At 39.9% G+C, this 20,765-nt stretch overlaps 1 protein-coding gene across 2 annotated transcripts in view; it reads left to right on the top strand.

The window, feature by feature from the left end:
• Positions 1-6,788: 6,788 nt before the first annotated feature.
• The window catches only part of SNCAIP (synuclein alpha interacting protein), a 65,363-nt gene continuing 51,386 nt past the window's right edge, over positions 6,789-20,765 (top strand). For both annotated transcript variants that reach the window (XM_050913697.1, XM_050913698.1), the window contains exons 1-2: positions 6,789-6,807; positions 17,322-17,424. In XM_050913697.1, the coding sequence (XP_050769654.1) occupies positions 17,368-17,424 (57 nt within the window). In that variant the 5' untranslated portion in view covers positions 6,789-6,807; positions 17,322-17,367. The remainder of the gene's footprint in view (positions 6,808-17,321; positions 17,425-20,765) is intronic.

The raw sequence follows: 20,765 nt of genomic DNA on the forward strand, positions 1-20,765 counted from the left end.
TGCTCACCAGATGTAATGCCCCTTTACCTTGCAACAAGTGAATGGAAAAGATTGGAGCTGGTTTAAAAGGAATAATCTCTTAAACAGTTGCAACCGGTGCTGATTTGTTCTGAACAGTATTAAAGCTGTCTTCTCTTCCTGAAAGTGGGACAGATCCTACCTGGAGTGAGTTGCTTGTTTCAGTGTGTGTTTGTGTGGGAAAAAGGGGCAGTAAAAGAAATGTTCCTTTGTTGGAAAAATGGAATAACAGTCTTACAACACTGCCTAGCCAACTGCATTTATTTCCAGTAAAGTGACTACACTTGTACCTTGGTCACATGCCAAGACTGCTGATGTGCTTTATAGATGCAGAAAATTATGTTAATAAAACTACAAATTATAGTGCTACTATCCACAAGCACAAGCTTTCCTATGACAATATTGTTTACTTAAAAACTAAACATTGTAACATTGATGCTAAATTACTTGCGCAGATTTTAAACCAAATCTAGCCAATCAGTGTTTCTGCTTACTTGTCAGTTGCGGATAACTAAATATTTGCTTGTGAAGCTAAGCTGCTGTCTGCCAAATGTTCTCAGGTTTTTTTTTTCGTCAGTAAATAGATGTATTCCCAGTTTCTAATTTTGTTCTTTTACACCCTCCTAGAACTAGGAGTAGAAATGTTGGTTGTTATAATTTTTAGTGAAAAAACAGAGATTGTGGTATTTGGCCATACATTCTTTCAGTAAGCCCTGTCAACAGGTTGGACTAAATGTAACAGCTGTTCCTGGTGGGCCCAAGAGTCAGTACTAGAGAAGAGTTCAAGAGTGCAGTACAGGCTATCTCAGTGGAGGTGGAGGAGTTGGGGGGACTGGAAATGAAGATGATAGCTCAATGATCAGAGCTCAGTCCTTCTCTTTGTATGATAAGCAGCTCGGGCATACAGTTTCTGTATCTTAAATTACAGTCCCTTTCAAAGGTCATCCTAAGTGATATGGTTGCATAATTTCACTTGTGAAGGCTAGTGGCTAGCAATCAGAATTGGATATTAGTTAATCGTGACCAGAGATCAGAACCATCTGTTTTTGGCATGCTTTCTTGTCACCTTGAGCAGAAATGGAGTTGGTGTGGAGCTAAAATGAAGCTACTGCTGAGTAAACAACTTAGTTACAAATCAGTCAATACATAAGTGTATCTCTGTTGTGCCATTCTGGTTTATCACCAGGCCCTATCTGATCATCTTTAGCTATTGAACTTCGTAGTTCTCACTGTCTAGCTCACTACATGGTTTGGTAGCTTTATGAATGACTTCTTGTTCAGTGAAGTTTGAGTAGAACATATAAAAAGAAAATAAAATGTGTTTTTAACAGTTTTGATAGGCTCATCCTTGTTAATATTTTTCTTTTTCCATTACCTTTGAAACTTTGAGGTCATTGCCCCAATTTTTCATTCATTTGAGGCTGATTTTTGAGTCATTCAGTTTCTTCATATGCTTGAAGAAGAGGCACTAGACTGTTTCTCTCAGCTGCAAACATTTCCTGTTATCCAGCTCCAATTTTTCCTACTGTTGTCACCCATGTCCATGTATTCTGGTGTTTTTCCAGACAACAAGGCTGCTTTTTGGCTCCTTCATTTCCTTTCCATGTGTCCTTAATTAACAGTGACACCCACAGAAGTAGCTGGAGTCCTTTAGGCAAGAGCACTTAAAATCTTGGGCTTTTAGATAGTCACATGTAATGGAGCAGGGGAGTCTGAATAGTTGTCCGGAGAGTAGAGTCCTGAATGGAAAGTAGCAGAAGTGCAAATAAAAAGTTTTTCTGTTTGTTTAAGTAATTTATAGTGTGGAATCAAACCCAAGAGATAGCTTTAAACTTTAGTGGTAGGACATCTGTGGTCAGGTTTCCAACTGTAGTAGCAAGTCATTGTGGCCAACTGACATCCAGAAAGTTAAAAATACTATTGCAATATTTTTGCATGTGGTAAAGGAAAGCACACTGGTTTAAAAACTAATCTTACCATCTGTGATACTTCAACATGGAGGGCATCCGTTATAAATTTCTGTATGTTCATTAAAGGTCTGATTTTTTTCTTTCTCTCTCCTGCATTTTCTGCAGCTATTTCTACCAGTACAGAGTAAGTGTAAGTGAGAGTAAAATACTGGTAAATCAGAATGGAGGAGTTCTAAATCCACTTTTTACAAAGGTAGTAAATTACACAGGGCGGAAGTGCACCCACCCCCTTTCCTTATCTGTGCTCTCTTTTAAACACATAATTTAAACTTGCACAAATCGTAAAGGTCAGTATTGCTCCAGTGAATGGAAGACAATGAGGCATGCCTGTTCATCTGTCTGGTAAATGGTTGTGGAAAAAATAGCAGTTGAGAGAGGAGATGATGCATGCCTTCATAGACGACATACACAGTAGTCCTGGCAGAGTTCTGACTGCTACTGGTTCTGGTTTTGGTAAAAATAGATAATTACAGTAGGTGATACTGGATGACAGAGCTCTTCAGGAAGACTAATTGCTAGGTGTCTGATTTGGAATATGAAAGAACTATATTTAGAATAAAAAGTTCACAGTATTTCTTGCCTTTTTCTCTGGTTGCATTCAGAATGTTTCCATATCTAGTGTGATCTCTTTTTAACTGGATTGCCTTGTTTGATGCAAGAAGATGAAAACTCAGAAAAGAAGTAGTGAAGAAAAAATAGCTGAGGAAATCATGCTGTCCATTTTAGATTGTAAAGAGCGATCCACATTTTTCAAGTGGTGAAATTTTTTAAAATTTTCATCAATGTTAGTGTTCCCCATCCAGAAATTTGTGACTTTTATATGTCCCTAATGGCGTATAGATATTTAGCTGAATGACAATTAGTGGGGAGCTGTGTTGATCTGTTTGTGTTCTTTTTGACGTGTCAGTCAATAGTAATAAAAAACCTGTAAGATCAATTTCAAAACCTCTTAGCAACCACATAAAAAATAACAACTGTATTGATTTCTCTGATAATTGTCCTGGTAGAATGGTAGGAGCTTAATGGTACAAACGTAATGAAATGCATTTATCAATAGACTATGTGCTGGATATACTGCATTAGAAGCCTACAGTAAGATGCTGTCCGTAGGGGGTCTAGATGTAAACTTCCATGGCCTCTTGCACAGATTGATGAAAGTGCAGAAATCATGAAAATAGGAGAGAAAACAAATACTGCAGAATACCTGTAGCAAAAGGCAGACATTTGAAAGAAAATGCAAGAGTAATGTCCTCTTCATTAATCTAGCAAGTTCCTTAAAAGGATGTGAAACGTTGTCTGTTGTACATATGTTCTAGATTTTATAGAAAAGACTTTGTGAGAAATATTTTCAGAGCCTGCTGGGTTACAGTCAGGATTATGGCAATTTCCCATAAGAACATGTGTTTACCAGCTCCAGCTTCCTTTTGAAACACTGTAAAGAATTGCTTTCATGAATAGGGTTTTTTTTTTTCTGTTTGAACAGGCAGAACAAACAGGATATCTTGGTCATAATGAGCAGCATAATGAAATGATAAGTACATCCTAATTGCAGCTTGTTTATATCATGATTATGCAAACAATTATTTTGATAGGTATTTCTGTTTCTACACACCCTAAAAAGTCTTGAAACAGTTTTGTCTCTTTTTTATTCTTTTCTCTGTTAAATACTTCAATATATAAGAACGACACTAAAATGAAAAAACATTGAAACCATGCCAATCTGTAAAAATTTATATAAAATGCAAAATTAGTCTTCATCTCTGCTTTGGGTTTAGTTCTCAATGTTGGATATCCTATATTACTAGCATTAAGATATCCAGTGTTTGAAATGTAAACTTCCTTTTATTTAGTTTCACACAAATTTATAAGCTAGCATAATAGAAAATAAATGCCTGGAGAAAGAAGTCATTGTTAACATAACAGCCACCAACACTAGTCCATACATCTCTTCAGAGATCTGCTTGGAAGAATCCCATGGGTTACAGCCCTGGAAAAAGGAGGAGTCTGAAAGCACTTGTTGCTATACAAGGATCACCTCCAAGCTCAAGAAAAGTCCATGCCAACAAGCAGGAAATCAAACAAAGCTGGCAGGAGTCAGTCCTGCTTGGTGCATGGATGAGCCAGGAGCTCCTGACTGCACTCAGACATGAAATGTACAAGACGTGGAAACAGGGGCAGGTGACCCAGAAGCAGTATAGTGTTGTTGTCTGATCTTGTATGGATAGGGTTAGGAAAGCCAAAGCTGACCTGGAGTTGAATCTGGCAAAGGTTGTGAAGGGTAACAGGAAAGGCTTCTACAAGTACATAAACAGCAGAAGGAAGACTAAGGAAAACATAAACCCGCTGCTGAATGGGGCAGGGGAACTGGTGACAAAGGACACAGAAAAGGCCAAGGTACTGTCTTGTGTCATTCTTTACTGGTATGACAGGCTGCAGGAATCCCAGGCACCTGAGATCAGAGGGAAGGTCTGGAGCAAGGAGGGAGGAGGAGGAGGAGAAGGTGAAGGACAAGGTTAGGGAGCACTTAAACTGGACACACGTAAGTCCATGGGGCCTGACAGGCTGCACGCATGAGTGCTGAGTGAGATGGCTGATGTTGTGTGACCACTCTTGATTATCATGGTCATGGTGATTGAAGGTCACCATGAAGGTCATGGTATCAAGGTCACGGTGACTGAAGACTGGAGGAGACCAAATGTCACTCCTGTCTTCAAGAAGGGCAAGAAGGAAAACCTAGGGAAAAACACACTGATCAGCCTCACCTCAATCGCTAGTGAAGTGATGAAGAGAATCTTCCTGCAAAGCACTTCCAAACACATGAAGTGCGAGAAAGTAATCTGGAGTAGTCAGCATTGATGTATGAAGGGGAAACAATGCATAACCAACCTGACAGCGTTCTACAATTAGGTGACTAGCTTGGTGGATGACAGGAGAGCAGGGGATGTTGTTTACTAAGATTTTTGACACTGTCTCCCATAATATCCTTATAGACAAGCTGCCAAAGGTTGGGTGAAGTAAGTGGATAGGGAGATGGATTCAAAACTATCTGAGGCGCTGGGCCCAGAGGGTTGTGATCAGCAACACAAAGTCTAGTTGGTGGCGAGTCACTAGTGGTCTGTCCCAGCAGTTAGTACCGGTGCCAGTACTGCTTAAAATCTTCATATTAGCAGTTAAACAGACCTGGACAATGGGACAGAGTGTGGTCTTATTAAGTTTGCAGATGATACAAAACTAGGAGGAGTTGTGCTGCCAGTCAGAGGGACCTGAACAGGGTGATGGACTAGGCAGAGAGGAATCACACAAAGTTCAACAAAGAGAAATGCAAAGTCCTGCATCTGGGGAGGAATAACCCCATGCACTGGTACATGCTGGGGACCAACTGGCTGGAAACAAGCTCTGCAGAGAAGGACCTCGGGGTCCTTGTGGACACCAAGCTGACCATGAGCCAGAAATATGCCCTTGTGGCAAAGGCAGCCAACAGCCTTCTGGGGTGCTTTAGGCAGAGTGTTGCCAGCAAGTCAAGGCAGGTGGTCCTTCCTGTCTGTTCAGCCCTGATGAGGCCACACCTGGAGTACTGGGTCCAGTTCTGGGCACCCCAGTACAAGACAGATATGGGCTTACTGGAGCAAGTCCAGCGGAGAGACACAAAGATGATTAAGGGACAGGAGCCTCTTTCATATGAACAGAGGCAGAGAGAGCTGGGACTGTTCAGCCTGGAGGAGAGAAGGCTCAGGAGAATCTTACCCACGTGTATAAATACCTGATGGGATAGAATGAAGAAGAGGGAACGAGGCTCTTCTCTGTGGTGCCCACTGACAGGACAAGAGGCAGTGGGCACAAAGTGAAACACATGAAATTCCATCTGAACACAAGAAAACACTTTTTTACTGTGAGGCTGGTCAAACACTGGCACAGGTTGCCCAGAGACATTGTAGAGTCTCCATCCTTGGAGATACTCAGAATCCAACTGGACAGAGTCCTGGCCTTAACCTGCTCTAGCTGACCCTGCATGAGCAGAGCGGTTGGACTAAATGATCTCAGGTGGGCCCTTCCAGCCTAAGAGATTCTGTCCTTTAACCTCAACAACTCTGTGCTATTTTGGGGGATAATGTTGATCTATCTATGAGTTATTTCTGAGGATACATAAAGTTGTTAAAAATGTCTTTGCTCATTTTTTTCACTTTTTCCTTTGAGAAAATGGATTTTCCTTTGAGAAAATGAATTTTCCTTTTCTGAAAATTTCTTTTTGTTGATGGAAAAATATTCTTTAAATTCAGTCTTTGCTGTTAAAATTTCTGCTTGTAAGTGCACTGTTTGCCTCAAGCGTCCATTTTTTTTGAAACCATTGGAACGTTTTGTAAGAGAAAAATCAAGTGTGTTTCATGGGGAAGATGTTGATTTTTTTGGTGAGTGGAAAAAGTGGCCCTTTCATACCTGAATGATAAGAATGTCACACTAAGTATCTTGCCTTTTTTTGTGACTATCTCATATACCTCTAGATGACTGGTTTTTAAATTTACAAGTAGATAATTTTAAATGGACATTAGTATTCCTCCTGTAACAGAGATTTGAGAACTATTATTCTCTACATTAAGCAGAAACACTTTGTCATTTCAGAGTCACACTGTCACAAGATGTTTAGTGGGAAGACTGAACAAATTCTTTTTGAGAACGAGCCATAACTGAAGATAACATGAGGTTAAATACATATTCATAGAACAGTTTACAGGAAGAAGCAGAAGCTCGTTACCATTTCAAGAGCAGCCATCATGCCCAAATAGGGTGAGCGGCCGGCAGGAAGTAGTACTCCACAGCTTAGGTAAGTGGGATGAAAGCAGCAGTGGAAATAAGTAGAACAACAGGATGTTTTCCACACTTGACTAGTTTAATGTCCTTTAACGAAAAATGGCTCGGAAGAATGAACAGTGCATTGTTTCATTTTGTCTTCCCTCAGAGGTAAAATCTCTTTTTTTATACGGAAAATTACTAAATAAGGAGTGAGCTTATAGAAATTAATGGTTAAAGTTACTTTGTTGTCCCTGTGTGCGAGAAGTATAACAACATGTCACAGTGGAGAGGAAAGGATGCTGCTGCAGTGCACTCAGTAGAAATTGCACCTCTGTGCATGGTACCTTGGTTAAAGCACTGCTGTTCTCACTAGCATGAGTTGGCAAGTGGATAAGTGGCAAAGCCAGATCAGGTTCCACTTCTAATTCAAAGGTTAAGACATTAGAAGTTGGAGTAAATCCCACTACCTGCCTTTCTTACAGTTTGGCTGCGAATTGCCTCCAGGGCAGCAACTGTATATTCCACTCCAAATGCACACAGCATCCAGTACAGCGACTATGCTACCCTGGCCTCTGTTGTCAGTAGATCACTACAAACAGTAGCGTTATAAAAATAAGTTACGTAATGGAACAGCATGTATTCTTGCTGTGTGTTCTAGTGAGGTTTCTGTCCAGTCTTTCCCTCCATTTATACATGTATGTACATATGTCATTTACAGAGGGGAGTTGTTTGATCTGGTTTTGATCTGCGTGTCGGTGAGTCTTAAAGCCCGTAGAAAGAGTTAGCTGGTGTGAAATAACTGAAACAGTTGCCGTATAAGCTAGAGTACAATGAAGTAAGCATATCAATTTTGCATGACTGTAGGGTATTTCATATTAAGAGCAAATAGCCTTGTAGTAGTTCAAAGGGAATAAAACCATAAATTAATCAAATACAGCCAATGAAATATCTCTTTTTCAACAGATCAGTTGACCTCTTATTTGTTTTGATCCTGTCATTAAAGTTAAGCAGACAATGTACGAGCTTTTGTACAGCGCTTGAATCACGTATGCTATTTCAGTTTTAAAATAACAGCTATTAATTTCCAACTCCAAAGGTTTCTCCTTCAAGGCTAATTGAAACAAACAAGTTATTTTTCTGGGCCTCGTTCCAGAATGCTCAAGTGCATATATTCTGGCTGAATGCTTGGAGTCCAGTTTTCTTTATGCTTGAATCTTGAAGGAAATATGAAACTGTGGGGTGGAAAGGATAGTTTTATTATGAGAAATCTAGGATGGTTTGCAATAAGGAGATGTCTTTCAAGTTGTGTTACAGTAAAAACAACTCTTCAGTTAGTCATATGACTCAGTAGCCTGAATATTGATTTCTTTTTGTTAGGTTGCTGTTTTCTTTTGGGAATGAAGAAGTAGAATCACTCTCTTTTAATATTAGATGTAATGGTTATTCATGAGAGCCCTAAATGGAGTATTATTTAGAAAAGCAAGAAGGAAGTGCTTCCTAACAGCCAAATAGACACTCCTTGCCTTAGGGTGGGTGACGTCTTAGTCACACAGATATTAATGGCAGAGCTTGCTTGTACTTTACTGGAGCTCAGATGTCATCCTTGGAATAACACTTTCCTTTTGCAGTAAGTTGTGTGGAGTACTATTCAGTGTGCTAAAAAAAACCCAACAAACATGAGGAACTGTGTCTTAATAAACATACTTTATCTTCAGTCTGTGCATCCTGACATACATATTTCTTACAGACTACATAATGTCAGTCATTGTAATTGTTAAAAATACTTGATGTTAAAATGCCTCAAGTTGTGAGGAATTTTCTGTGCAATTCATGGGGATAGAAGATAGAGTAGGTGAACCATACACTATTACCTGCCTCCACATGACTTCTTCGAAATCATAGAATCATAGAATAGTTTGGGTTGGAAATGACCTTTAAAAGTCATCTAGTCCAACCCCTCCCTGCAGTGAGCAGGGACATCTTCAACTAGATCAGGTTGATCAGAGCCCCATCCAGCCTGACCTTGAATGTTTCCAGGGGTGGGGCATCTACCACCTCTCTGGGTGACCTGTTCCAGTGTTTCACCACCCTTATCATAAAGCATTTCTTCCTTATAGCTAGTCTAAATCTACCCTCTTTTAGTTTAAAACCATTACTCCTTGTCTTATCGCTACAGGCCCTACTAAAAAGTCTGTCTCCATCTTTCTTATAAGCCCCCTTTAAGTATTGAAAGACCACAATAAGGTCACCCTGGAGTCTTCTCTTCTCCAGGCTAACAACCCCAACTCTCTCAGCCTTTCTTCACAGGGGAGGTGTTCCATCCCTCTGTCATTTTTGTGGCCCTCCTCTGGACCCACTCCAACAGGGCCATGTCTTTCCTGTACTGAGGACTCCAGAGCTGGATGCAGTACTCCAGGTGGGGTCTCACCAGCGCGGATTAGAGGAGGAGAATCACCTCCCTTGACCTGCTGGCCGTGCTTCTTTTGATGTAGCCCAGGATATGGTTGGCTTTCTGGGCTGCGAGCACACATTGCTGGCTCATCTCCCTTAAGGCTCCAGAGGATTGCTTTATATCCAGGCAATATGGATGAATATGTGATCTTGAGGTCCTGGTAGATGACTAGGACAGGTTTGATTATGTTTGGCCAGAAACAAATACATTTGTTCTTATCTAAAACCAGTGCTGAATGCGCATTGACTTCAGAACTGGGCTCAGTATTTGTGCCTCTTCAGGGCTGCAGGTGGATTGTTTCTGCATGTCTGGAATGCAGAGTTTTTCTGAAGTTGAATTTTAAAAATAGCGTCTTTTGGTCTTGGAAAATTGTTGTGCTTTGCTGCATTCATTCTTCCTGTCCTATCAGTGTAGCTTGTGCACTGATGGTACTTGCATGGTGATTAAAACCGGTGCTTTTATTTTGGCTTGCTTTAGAGGTATCATACTAGTATGAATTGCTGCTGTGAACTTTTAAACTCAGGAAAACTCCTGAATAAATGTGATAAGGGATAAGGTAATCCTGGTCTCAGAATTCATTCCTTCATTGAAATAAATCACGTCATTTTTCAGCCTCACTGTTAACTTTTTTTTTTTTACAGTAAATTGTTATTTAAAATTCATCTTTACTCTCTAAAATCTCCCCCTGCTCCTACTGAGCCTTCCCTTTATATTTTTATATTTTAAATTTGACTGGACAGATAATTTCCTTTGCATGATATATTTTTCTTGGCTTACATAGAAGGAAAAAAAGTAAATAAAACAAACTAGTACAAGAGAGGTGCTCAATCAGTAATAGACAATCCAGACAGTGAGCATGACAGGTAATAGAAAAGATGTTATTTCACGTAATTAGAAAAAACACTTTGGGAGCCCTAGAAGGTAACAAAAATTGGTTGCACAATGCACTTCTGACTGTGTTATAATATCACAAACCCTTATATGACTTAAAAGTGTCAACGTAGTCTCACTATGTCAGGTTGTCATTTTTTTTGAATGCATGAAGCTAAAGTGGTATGCTTGAAAAGCAAATGAACCTCCATTTGAGCTGCAGTGTCGCTCTTTACATTCTCAAAGTCATGTGCTTGAATATTTATGGATTATATCCAAGTAGTTCCCCCCTTAGAGATAATGAAGAGAATGTAAATATGAATGAGAAGCTGAGGTCTTCTAAGAGTGCATGTATGTATAGTGTTAAATTTAAAGTATTGCTCACGACTAGATGATCGTTGTAGGTCCCCTTCAACTGAAATATTCTATTCTATTCTATTCTATTCTATTCTAAAAAGATGAAACTGCAAGCTTTCTATGTCTTTGATGCTTTCTCCTTGTGTTCTGCATTTATAACCTATGGAGGCACCATCTGTATTTGGTCAATAAAGATTTTCAGTTGTCCTGGGGATCTCCTACAAAGCTTCAAGTATGACCTCTTCCAGAGTCCATTGCAGTGTATTCGCATCATGTTTATTATTTAATTGGATTACTCTTGTACCATGGAGCTCTGTTAATAGACAAGGACACAGGCTATGCGAAGTCGGACAAATGTAGAGTGACTATACAATACCTGTCTCAAAGAACATGTAGTCTTCAATATGAGACAACACACAGCTAGGCACCGGGGAGCATAAGAAGCAGTAAGAGGTGTGATAGCTGGAGAGGCAGTGGTGTTAGCCCAGACTAGCTTTGCTAGGACCCAGTGGCCAAGCTTTGTTGCCTTCGTTCAATAGTCCAGCTCTCATATCCCCTAATTATGGCAGTGCTCCTGAACATACTATAGTGCTTTCTTTATACTGTGTAGTAAATAGGGTTACAAGGCCAAATTAATTTTTGGTAGAACTTCACTGTTACAGTGGAATATGAGGATGGAGGAACTGAATTCAAAGTTCTAGATACTTCCTACTGCTGACAGATGAGGTACCTTCCTGAACTGTGGATTTTAATCGGGTGCATTTTTCACTGGACTTTTCACTGCATGCTAAATAGATTTAACATAACGTAACATTACACTGTTCTATTTGTTTGAAAGTGAAGAAACTTGGTTTTATGCTCTTGATATTTCTTAATGTTAGGGAATAAAATTCAGACATTTACCAGATTTCAAACAGTACTTGAAACACTGTGTGCTTAAATTAAAGATATAAAGTTTTTGCTTTCTGCCCATGAATCTTGTTCATCTTGAGCTACTATAGTCTCTGATGCTTAGGAAAGGGCAATATGTTTATTTTGTTATCTTAGACATATAATTGTAAAATGTAACCTTATACACTAATTAAAAAGCAATCGTCATGGCATTCTGGCACTTAAAGCCTAAATCTTTAATATTAACTATGCTTAGGGAAACAGCCTTTTGCCAACCACTATAGAAGTATTTACATATGATTTACTTTATATTTGATTGAACGTTTAAGTAAATCCCCAAATATTTTGATATAGTAGTTCTGAGATGTGGAAAATAAAACCCCATGTGGCATTTAGCAGGATTTCTTAGAGTTATGACTGAAGTAGACATTTAATTGACAGCAGATCTTTTTATTGTTATTTGTTCTTGTTATTTATGTATCCATAAATAATTAAAATGATGCATTCTCAATTAGTTGTTTTGTTTTGGCTCAATAAAGGATATTTCCCCTGTGCTCCCTCTTGAATTTAGTCTTTCATATACAGCATTGAGACTGTTTTTGGCTGAGGTACTGGATCAGATTCCTTTCGAAGCTACCGAATTCACTACAACCTTGTTGCGAAGGGATCACTACAAATCAGTTATGCTTTTTTAGTCCACAGTTTTGCATTGAGCAAACAGAACAAGAAACTGAACCTGATGCTTGCTCGCTTTCTGCCTGCCATACCAGTCTTTTCGTTCACTCAGTTAACTGACAGACAGCAAATGCTCACCTGTTATGGCCTTGTTCTTGCCTGATGTGCGTTAGTATGGCTAAGGCGATCGCCATTGGCTTCACAATATGAAGTCAGCGGCAGGACTGGCTTTTAAAGCATTCCTGCCATTCCCACATTGAGGAGTCTTCATCCTTAAAAGGCACACCAGCCCTTAGGGATTGTTGTTGGTGTGACTGTTTTTTGAGACTGTGTGGTGAGACAAATACAAGGCTTGATCTACCTTAAAAAGGAAGTCTGTGAACAATGTAAGCATTTCACCTGTAGGTAATGCACGCCTTCAGTCTAGAGTGGAGTTTTAGTGTTTGCAGAAATTGGATTTATTCCCTTGAAGTATCTTATACTTCATTGCTTTTTAAGTTATTATTATTTTACTGGGAACTGCTTTCTTTGCCCCTTTTTTTCCTCATTCACCTAATGTTATTGAATGTTTTTCAGTAACAGGATTTGAGTTCAGACAATTAGTTTTAGCTGAGAACAACAACAGCAGAGGAAATCATGTTTTGGAAAAACAGTAAGAATTGTTGCTGTTGTTTGAAAAGGAGAAGGATGTTGTTGGGTTTTTTTGCTTTATTTTACAACCTAGTCACTGTTTAGTGTCTGTTGCAATGCAATGTATGCAATATGTTATTATACCGATACTACTATTACCATATTTCTGTGTGGTAATTTTTAGCTGGATGATTTCTTCTGGTGGAACCGTTTCATGAAACTATAAAAAACACTTTTTCTTGAGTACATATGGGTGATAGTTATGCGTTTTTCTTCTTTTAGCTCTGAATTCTGAGAGCAGACAGGATTTCTTTTACCTGTATAAAATGTATATGTGTGTACGTGTCTCTCTGCAAGCCAAATTGCCAGATAAGAAATGCCCTTTTTTGGATTAAAATTTTGTGGAATATTTAATAAGTAGCTTCCAAAATACAGTTAGGAAAATTGATCAGTTAAATGTCAGACGTTTTTGCTGGCAGGCTAGAGAAAGTCATCTGTATTGCTTTGGTGTTGGTGCTGGAAATACGTTATTCATCTCATGTCATCGGTTGCTGGCAGTTGCAATTTTGGTTGTAATTATTTTTACCTTGAATTTGAGCAGTTATGCTTATGATCTGCTTGTGAATACTATTCATATTGTTTATACTTCTGGTGATATGCTGGATTCAGCCATTGCAAAGGTCTCAAAATAGTCACAATTCTGAGTACTATCCTTACCATATGGTTTGCATTATACATGGTGTAGTTCTACTATGTTAAATTGTATCAAAAAAGTGCACTTCTTGAATAAGACTCCACGTATACTCATGGGAAATCTTATTTGGTCATAGTATTTGTCCTGAGTTGCTGTCCAGTTTTACCTCATCAAGAAAAAAACTGAAATCTTACAGCGAACAGAATGCATGAGTCTTTTGCCCTTTCTTTACATATAACTGAATACTATCTTCAGAAAGATAAGTTTTCCATAGAGAAAATGTGTTTGTTTTGGTTACCAACTTCTGTTCAGCCTTTTTGTGTTTCATAGTCTTTATGTTTTGAGAAGACAGAATAACATTTTGGGGAAGTAATGTTGCAAGACTGGACTGGCATGATGAGTTTTGTACATCTCTAGGTGAAATGCAGTCCTTTCGTCAGCAGGAAATTTGATGCAGCATTTTTTTGCCTCAATGGCTTCTTGCAATTTAGAACTAAAAAATAAGTTTTAAAGGTTGAGATCTTCTTGTTCTAAAATCTTGAGATGTGTGGTAACCAGGAACAGTAGTTCTTTTATTAAAGCTATGGAGTTTTTTTACCTGAATGAATCAGTTTTAATTGCAAAATAAAAACTTAGGGTCACTTCTTGATTCTGGGTTATTATGTGGCATGTTTAGAGTAGCTTTATTTATCTGTTCCATTGATTTTTAAACGTACTGGGTGGGGGTTTTTTAAATCCACTTAATTCCAGTGAAAAACTGAAACTCAGTGAAGCGTTAGTTTGTTTTTAGGCTATTTGTATGTGATGTGGTCCGTATATGTCTTTAAATTTTAAACTTTTATATTTTAATTCTCATTCTTACTTTGTACATGTATCACCTTATGAAATGGTAGATTCTACAATCCTGTAATTTGTGTAGGACAGTACATATACAGTGGGCATTTATCTTGCTTCTAAAACTGACTTAATAATTTGGTTTGAGCTGGTATCAATAGTCACAATGATGAATTGACAGCTAGTCTTTGCCTCTGTGGAGGGACACTGTGATGGGTTGACCTTGGCTGGCTGTCAGATGCCCACCCAGCCGCTCTCTCATTCCCTGTCCTGAACAGGACAAGGGGAGAAAATAAGATTAAAAAGTTCATGGGCTGAGATCAAGACAGGGAGATTGCTCACCAGTTACCATTGCAGGCAAAACAGACTCAACTTGGGGAAAATTAATTTAATTTATTGCCAATTAAAAATAGAGTAGGATAGTGGGAAACAAACACAACAACTAAAACACTTCCCCCCCACCCCTCCCTTCCCAGGTTCAACTTCATTCCTTTGTTCCCAACTCCTCTACGTCCTCCTCCCCGAGCAGCGCAGCGGGATGGGGAATGGGGGTTGTGTTCAGTTCATCACACGTTGTCTCTGCCGCTCCTTCCTCCTCATGCTCTTGTTCTGCTCCAGCATGGGTCCTTTCCATGGTGTGGAGTCCTTCAGGAACAGACTGCTCCAGCGTGGGTCCCCCACAGGGTCACAAGTCCTGCCAGCAAACCTGCTCCAGCATGGGCTTCTCTCCATGGGGTCACAGGTCCTGCCAGGAGCCTGCTCCAGCGCGGGCTTCCCACGGGGTCACAGCCTCCTTTGGGCATCCACCTGCTCCGGCGTGGGGTCCTCCACAGGCTGCAAGTGGATATCTGCTCCACTGTGGACCTCCATGGGCTGCAGGGGGACAGCCTGCCTCACCATGGTCTTCACCACGGGCTGCAGGGGAATCCCTGCTCCAGTGCCTGGAGCACCTCCTCCCCCTCCTTCTTCCCTGACCTTGGTGTCTGCAGAGCTGTTTCTCTCACACATTCTCACTCCTCTCCTCTGGCTGCTGTTGTGCAGCAGTTTTTTTCCCCCTTCTTAAATACGTTATCCCAGAGGTGCTACCACCATCACTGATGGGCTCAGCTTTGGCCACCGGCGGGTCCGTCTTGGAGCTGACTGGCACGGGCTGTATCGGACATGGGGGCAGCCCCTGGTGTATTCTCACAGAAGCCACCCCTGTAACACCCCAGCTACCAAAACCTTGCCATGCAAACCCAATACAGTGACAGTGCACTTTGCCATAAGTAAGCTGTAATGTCACCCAAATGCAACACATTGAAGTATAAACTTTAAAAAAATATACTGAAATTCTGTGTTTCTGTTAAGAAAGCAAAATCTCTAATGTGGAAAAGAATCTGTAGACTTGAATGTGTCACGCCTTTTCACAACAGCTAATTCCTTTCATTGCAAGGATTTTGTCTGATTTTAGTGGTTCCCTATAAGAATAAACTCAGCATTTGGGAATTGTGCAAATGAAAAGCTTCCAATTAGTTTCACATTATAGCCACTTCTGTTTCCTCATATCAAGTTGGACTGAGGGCTTTATACTGTTTTTACCTTTTTGTAGCCATCTCCTTTCCCACTGCTTCACTCAAATCTCACAGCCACAGTGAGAGCCAATAATAGGTAGCTGAGGTTGTTCTTACATGCTGCCTTCATCCCCAGTTTCTCCTCCCCAGGAGTTCTTTCCTTCTCATATTAGAAGGAGCAGAAATATCCTAATACATTAAAGAAAACCGGTGCTTTTTTTTTTTCTCTTTTTCATTTAAAGATAGAATTATGCTGAATAGTTCTTTACCTTCAGTAACTTGGTGAGAAATAAAAATTTGCTTTTCCAGCTCTTTCAACTTAAAACTGTAGATTTGCCTCGTGGTTCTTCTAGTAACTTTTCAAGAACAGGTGTCTTAAGATCAGCTTTGTGCTTGAGTGGGGTGTTACGAAGAAGATTAATGACTGTTTGTTTTGCCAGTAAGTATAACACCTGCAGAAAAGCATTTTCTTCAAACCCCTTATCCTAGGACATTCTTAACTGCATATGAATGTTTCACGCAGTGATTTTATTTAGACCTACACAGCTGACTTCATTATTCATAAACATATTTCTTGGCAGTTGTCATATAAATAAACTGGGCTTGTATTATTTCCTTCAGGCATTTCCTTTTGTTATGTACAAGTACTAGAAGGATTTAATTTGCTTCCATAATAATACTTAACACTTATGTAGTGCCTCACATTATTTAAAAATGCATTAAGCTTTTCTTTTTCAGCTTTCTTTAAAATAACTTCCTTTTCCACTTCTACTTCTGTTATACTTGTCTGTAGTGATAATGCACACCTTCATTCTAGTTAGGATTAAGAAAGTAATGAGGCTTTTATTGTCTTTGATCTTCTGATTGTTTAAGCTCCAATTTATTCAGAATTACATATTGATTTTTCCAGCCAAATTTCTCGCTTTGCCAGAGGGTTTTCTCTTCTTTTTCGCTTGCTCTAAGGAAATGATTAAGGGCCCTCATAATCAGTGGACATTGATGTAATTCTGGTTTTGCCTTGGTTACTGTTTTGAGGGAAGTGCATTTGCAGGCTGAGGAGGGATGAATCATCCATCTGTAAAGCACTGACTGCATTGTGTGTTAGTCTGCTTGTTAAGTGGAGATAAGATGTGATAGGATTTTGTTTTCTGTGCACAGCATGATTCTCAGTTCTTTTCTGCCTTCTTGAGCAGAGGAAAACTATAGTAACAGAAGTTGCTGTGTTCAGGCCAGTCAAGCAATAGCATCCTTAAGAGAAGATATGTCATTAACGCAGCTATGGTTGCCGGGTCATGAGGGTGCTCAACAGCTTAGGTCTTTATACCTATATTGAACTTCTGGAAGGACTGAGTGATGCTGAATCAAGTATTTTTGACTTCCAGTTCAAGTACCACTTAGCTATTCTCCCTAAAAATTGAAATGGCTTCATGATATGCAGAGTAGAGATAGCAAGTCATATTTAGCTTTTAGGATTAAGTTATGAAAGACTTTACAAGTTAAATGTTTTCAGTAATCTAGCAACTATATTAAAGCATTTCTGTGTGGTTTTGACTCTTTAGTAGACAATCCATTTCTCTTTTCTTAATTAGGTCTTTACTACTGTGCTGACTCACCCAAAATGTCCATAGAAGAATAATGGAAGCCCCTGAATACCTTGATTTGGATGAAATAGATTTTAGTGATGATATATCGGTAAGTACAAGTCTTATGTTATTTGTTCAAGTTGAGACAATCTTAGATATCTCAATCCTGATATAACAAACCACACTATTGTTAGAAGCCACACTCCTTTTAACTCATATATAGGAATGTTTAAATAGGTTGAATCTGGAATAAAATAAGGTGTTTTGTAAGGGAAATCTCTAATAAGCTTGGAAGGAAAACTTGATTTCTCTCCTTCAGGTAGTAAAAATTACTTGCAAATCAAATTAATAAATGAGTTTTATTTATGGGTTGCTTATCTACTCTGTTATCTTGAATGAGTTATATGTGCTCTAATGCTAGTCTTAGACACCAAAATCATAAGTTTACCTTTTTTTTAATTGAATGTATTTCCATTGTAAAAAAACTCCTGCCACTCTCACCTCTGAATTGCTCCTTTTTCATGTAAGTTCTTGCTCTGCCCTTTTCACCAGCAGCCATCTCCAAATACAGCAAGATTTTATCAATAGGTGTGATGTAGCTACCTGTGACATGGTAACGTATAGAAAGAGGCAGAAAGACTTACAGGGATTCATAGACAGCACTGATCCTTAGTGTCACAACTGAAACAACTGCAGCTGTAATTGCAAGCAAAAATGCTGTTCGTCTACATTGTTAGTGGTTCTTATGGGAAGCACTGGTACAGTATATTCTATTGCTCATAATAATACTCCTACTGCCAGTGTTTCTGCTTTTTGTGTAGTAGAGTTGCTAATATGTTGAATGTCTGATTAACAATGGACTTGAATACATAAATTAAATCCACTATGAGAAAATTTATTAGTTCAATTTTCAGATCAAAGAAAGTGTGCCACCATCTCCGTCCATGTTTTTCATAATTTTATAGTTTTATTTCTTTTTTTTTTTACAAAGGGCCTGGTTTTTCCTTTAGCATTTGGTACTCTTGATTCATTTTAAAACATTCCAGATGCTTTATTCGCAGACAGATTCCTTTTGGAGAGGATTTTTTTTTACCTATTGTAATGTTGAATTTTTATTAAAGAGGAATATGGCAAATGCCCAAAATATTACAAGACAATGAGCCAATCTTGAGCGAATACCTTATTCTGGGCAACTTTCTTTTTATTACTGTTATATGCTAGATCATGTCCTGGTATCTGTTTCTATACTCAGTTTTGTAAAACTGTAAAACATAATAGATGTAACCTCTCCATGTCTCTCCCACTGTGGCTGTTGCTGCATACTGGTGGGTTAGGTTACTCACTTTTCCGCTGAACAGCTCAGGCTGCCTGTTTTAATAGGCTGTTCTTTCATTGGACGCTGAACCTTGAATAAAAAACCAGCACAAATTATAGAGGTAGCAGTTTTACTCCCTGCTTTAGCAGGTAAGAGAACACAGGATGTGTTGCCAGAATCCAGATTAACAAGAGAATTCATGGTTATTCTAGTGCTCTACTCATATCTCACCATATACAATTTAGAGATACATGACCTTCACATTATATCATTAGCCTGCCATGGAAAGAGCAGCTGCACAGCATCAGTGTTAGCAATTTATATTGTTCCTGTTAGCCCTCTGGTTCTAATCCAGTGTAGAAAAGCACTGACTAAAAATAATGGCAGCAAGAAGGCTGTTAAAATGATCATTTATAAATGTACCTGAGTTAGAAAGCCACTGTGTATAGTCCAGGCCCTTGTAGACCATTTCAGCCAAAATGACCAAAATGTAATAGACATCAAAAATAGACAGGAATTTGTTTTAAAAAGCAAACAGATATGTAAGTGGTTTGGGTTTCTTTTTTTTTTGGTTTACATTGCATTTGTACATAAGAAAATGAAACTACATTTCTGCAATATCATAGACTCATAGAATGGTTTTGGTTGGAAGGGACCTTCAAAGGTCAGCTAGTTCCAACTCCCCTGCCATGGGCAGGGACATCTTTCACTAGATCAGGTTGCTCAAAGCTCTGCTGTGGTGGGTTGACCTTGGCTGGCCACCAGGTGCCCACCAAGCTGCTCTATCACTCCCCCTCCATCAACAAGATGGGGAGAACAATAAGACAAAAAGCTTGTGGGTCAAGGACAGGGAGATCACTCATCAGTTACCATCACGGGCAAAAAAGACTTGACTTGGGGATATTAATTTAATTTATTGCCAATCAAACAACATAGGATAATGAGAAACAAGAACAAATCTAAAAACACCTTCCCCCCACCCCTCCCTTCTTCCCAGGCTCAACTTCACTCCTGACTTCTCTGCCTCCCCACCCCGATAAGCACAGGGGGACAGGGGAAATGGGGATTGCATTCAGTGCATCACACGTTGTCTCTGCCACTCCTTCCTCCTCACGCTGTTCCTCTGCTCCAGCGTGGGGTCCCACCCATGGCAGACAGTCCTCCATGAACTTCTCCAATGTGGGTCCTTCCCATGGGCTGCAGTTCTTCTTGAACTGCTGCAGCGTGGGTCCTTTCAATGGGCTGCAGAGTGGATATCTGCTCCACCATGGTCTTCTCCATGGGCTGCAGGGGAACCTCTACTCCAATGCCTGGAGCATCTTGTCCCCCTCCTTCTTCACTGACCTTGGTGTCTGCACAGTTGTTTCTCTCACATTTTCTCACTCCTCTCTCCCAGCTGCTGTTGTGCGGTGTTTTTTACCCTTCCTTAAATATGTTATCTCAGAGGCGCTGCCAGCATCGCTGTTGGGCTCAGCTTTGGCCAGCGGCAGATCCATCTTGCAGCCAGCTGGAACTGGCTCTGTCCCACCTGGGGGCAGCCCCTGGTGTCTTCTCACAGAAGCCACCTCTGCAGGCTCCCCTGCTAGTTTGCCATGTGAACCCAATACAATCATCAATGATGGGCATCCACCACTTCTCTAGGCAACCTGTTCCAGTGTCTCACCACCCTCAATGTAAAAAATTTCTTCCTTATATTCAGTCTGAATTGACCCTCTTTCAGTTGCCCCTTGTCCTGTCACTACAGGCCCTGGTATACAGTATTTCTCTATGTTTCTTATAAGCCCAATTTATATATTGAAAGGCCATAAGAAGGTCTCCCTGCAGCTTTCTCTTCTCCAGGATGGACAACCCCAACTCTCTCAGCCTTCCTCATAGCAGAGATGTTCCAGCCCTCTGACTGTTTCCATGGCCCTCCTCTGGACCCACTCAACAGGTCCATGTCTTTCTTGTATTGGGGTCCCAGAGCTGGATGCAGCACTCTGAGTGGGATCTCCCAAGAGCGGAGTTGGGGAGAATCACCTTCCTCACCCTGCTGGCCATACTTCTTTTTGTGCAGCCCAGGATACAACTGGCTTTCTGGTCTGCAAGTACATGTTGCCAGCTTATGTCCAATTTTTCATCCACCAGTATCCCCA

Source organism: Gymnogyps californianus, chromosome Z, assembly GCF_018139145.2.
Source record: "Gymnogyps californianus isolate 813 chromosome Z, ASM1813914v2, whole genome shotgun sequence".
In the NCBI taxonomy this organism is placed as follows: domain Eukaryota; kingdom Metazoa; phylum Chordata; class Aves; order Accipitriformes; family Cathartidae; genus Gymnogyps; species Gymnogyps californianus.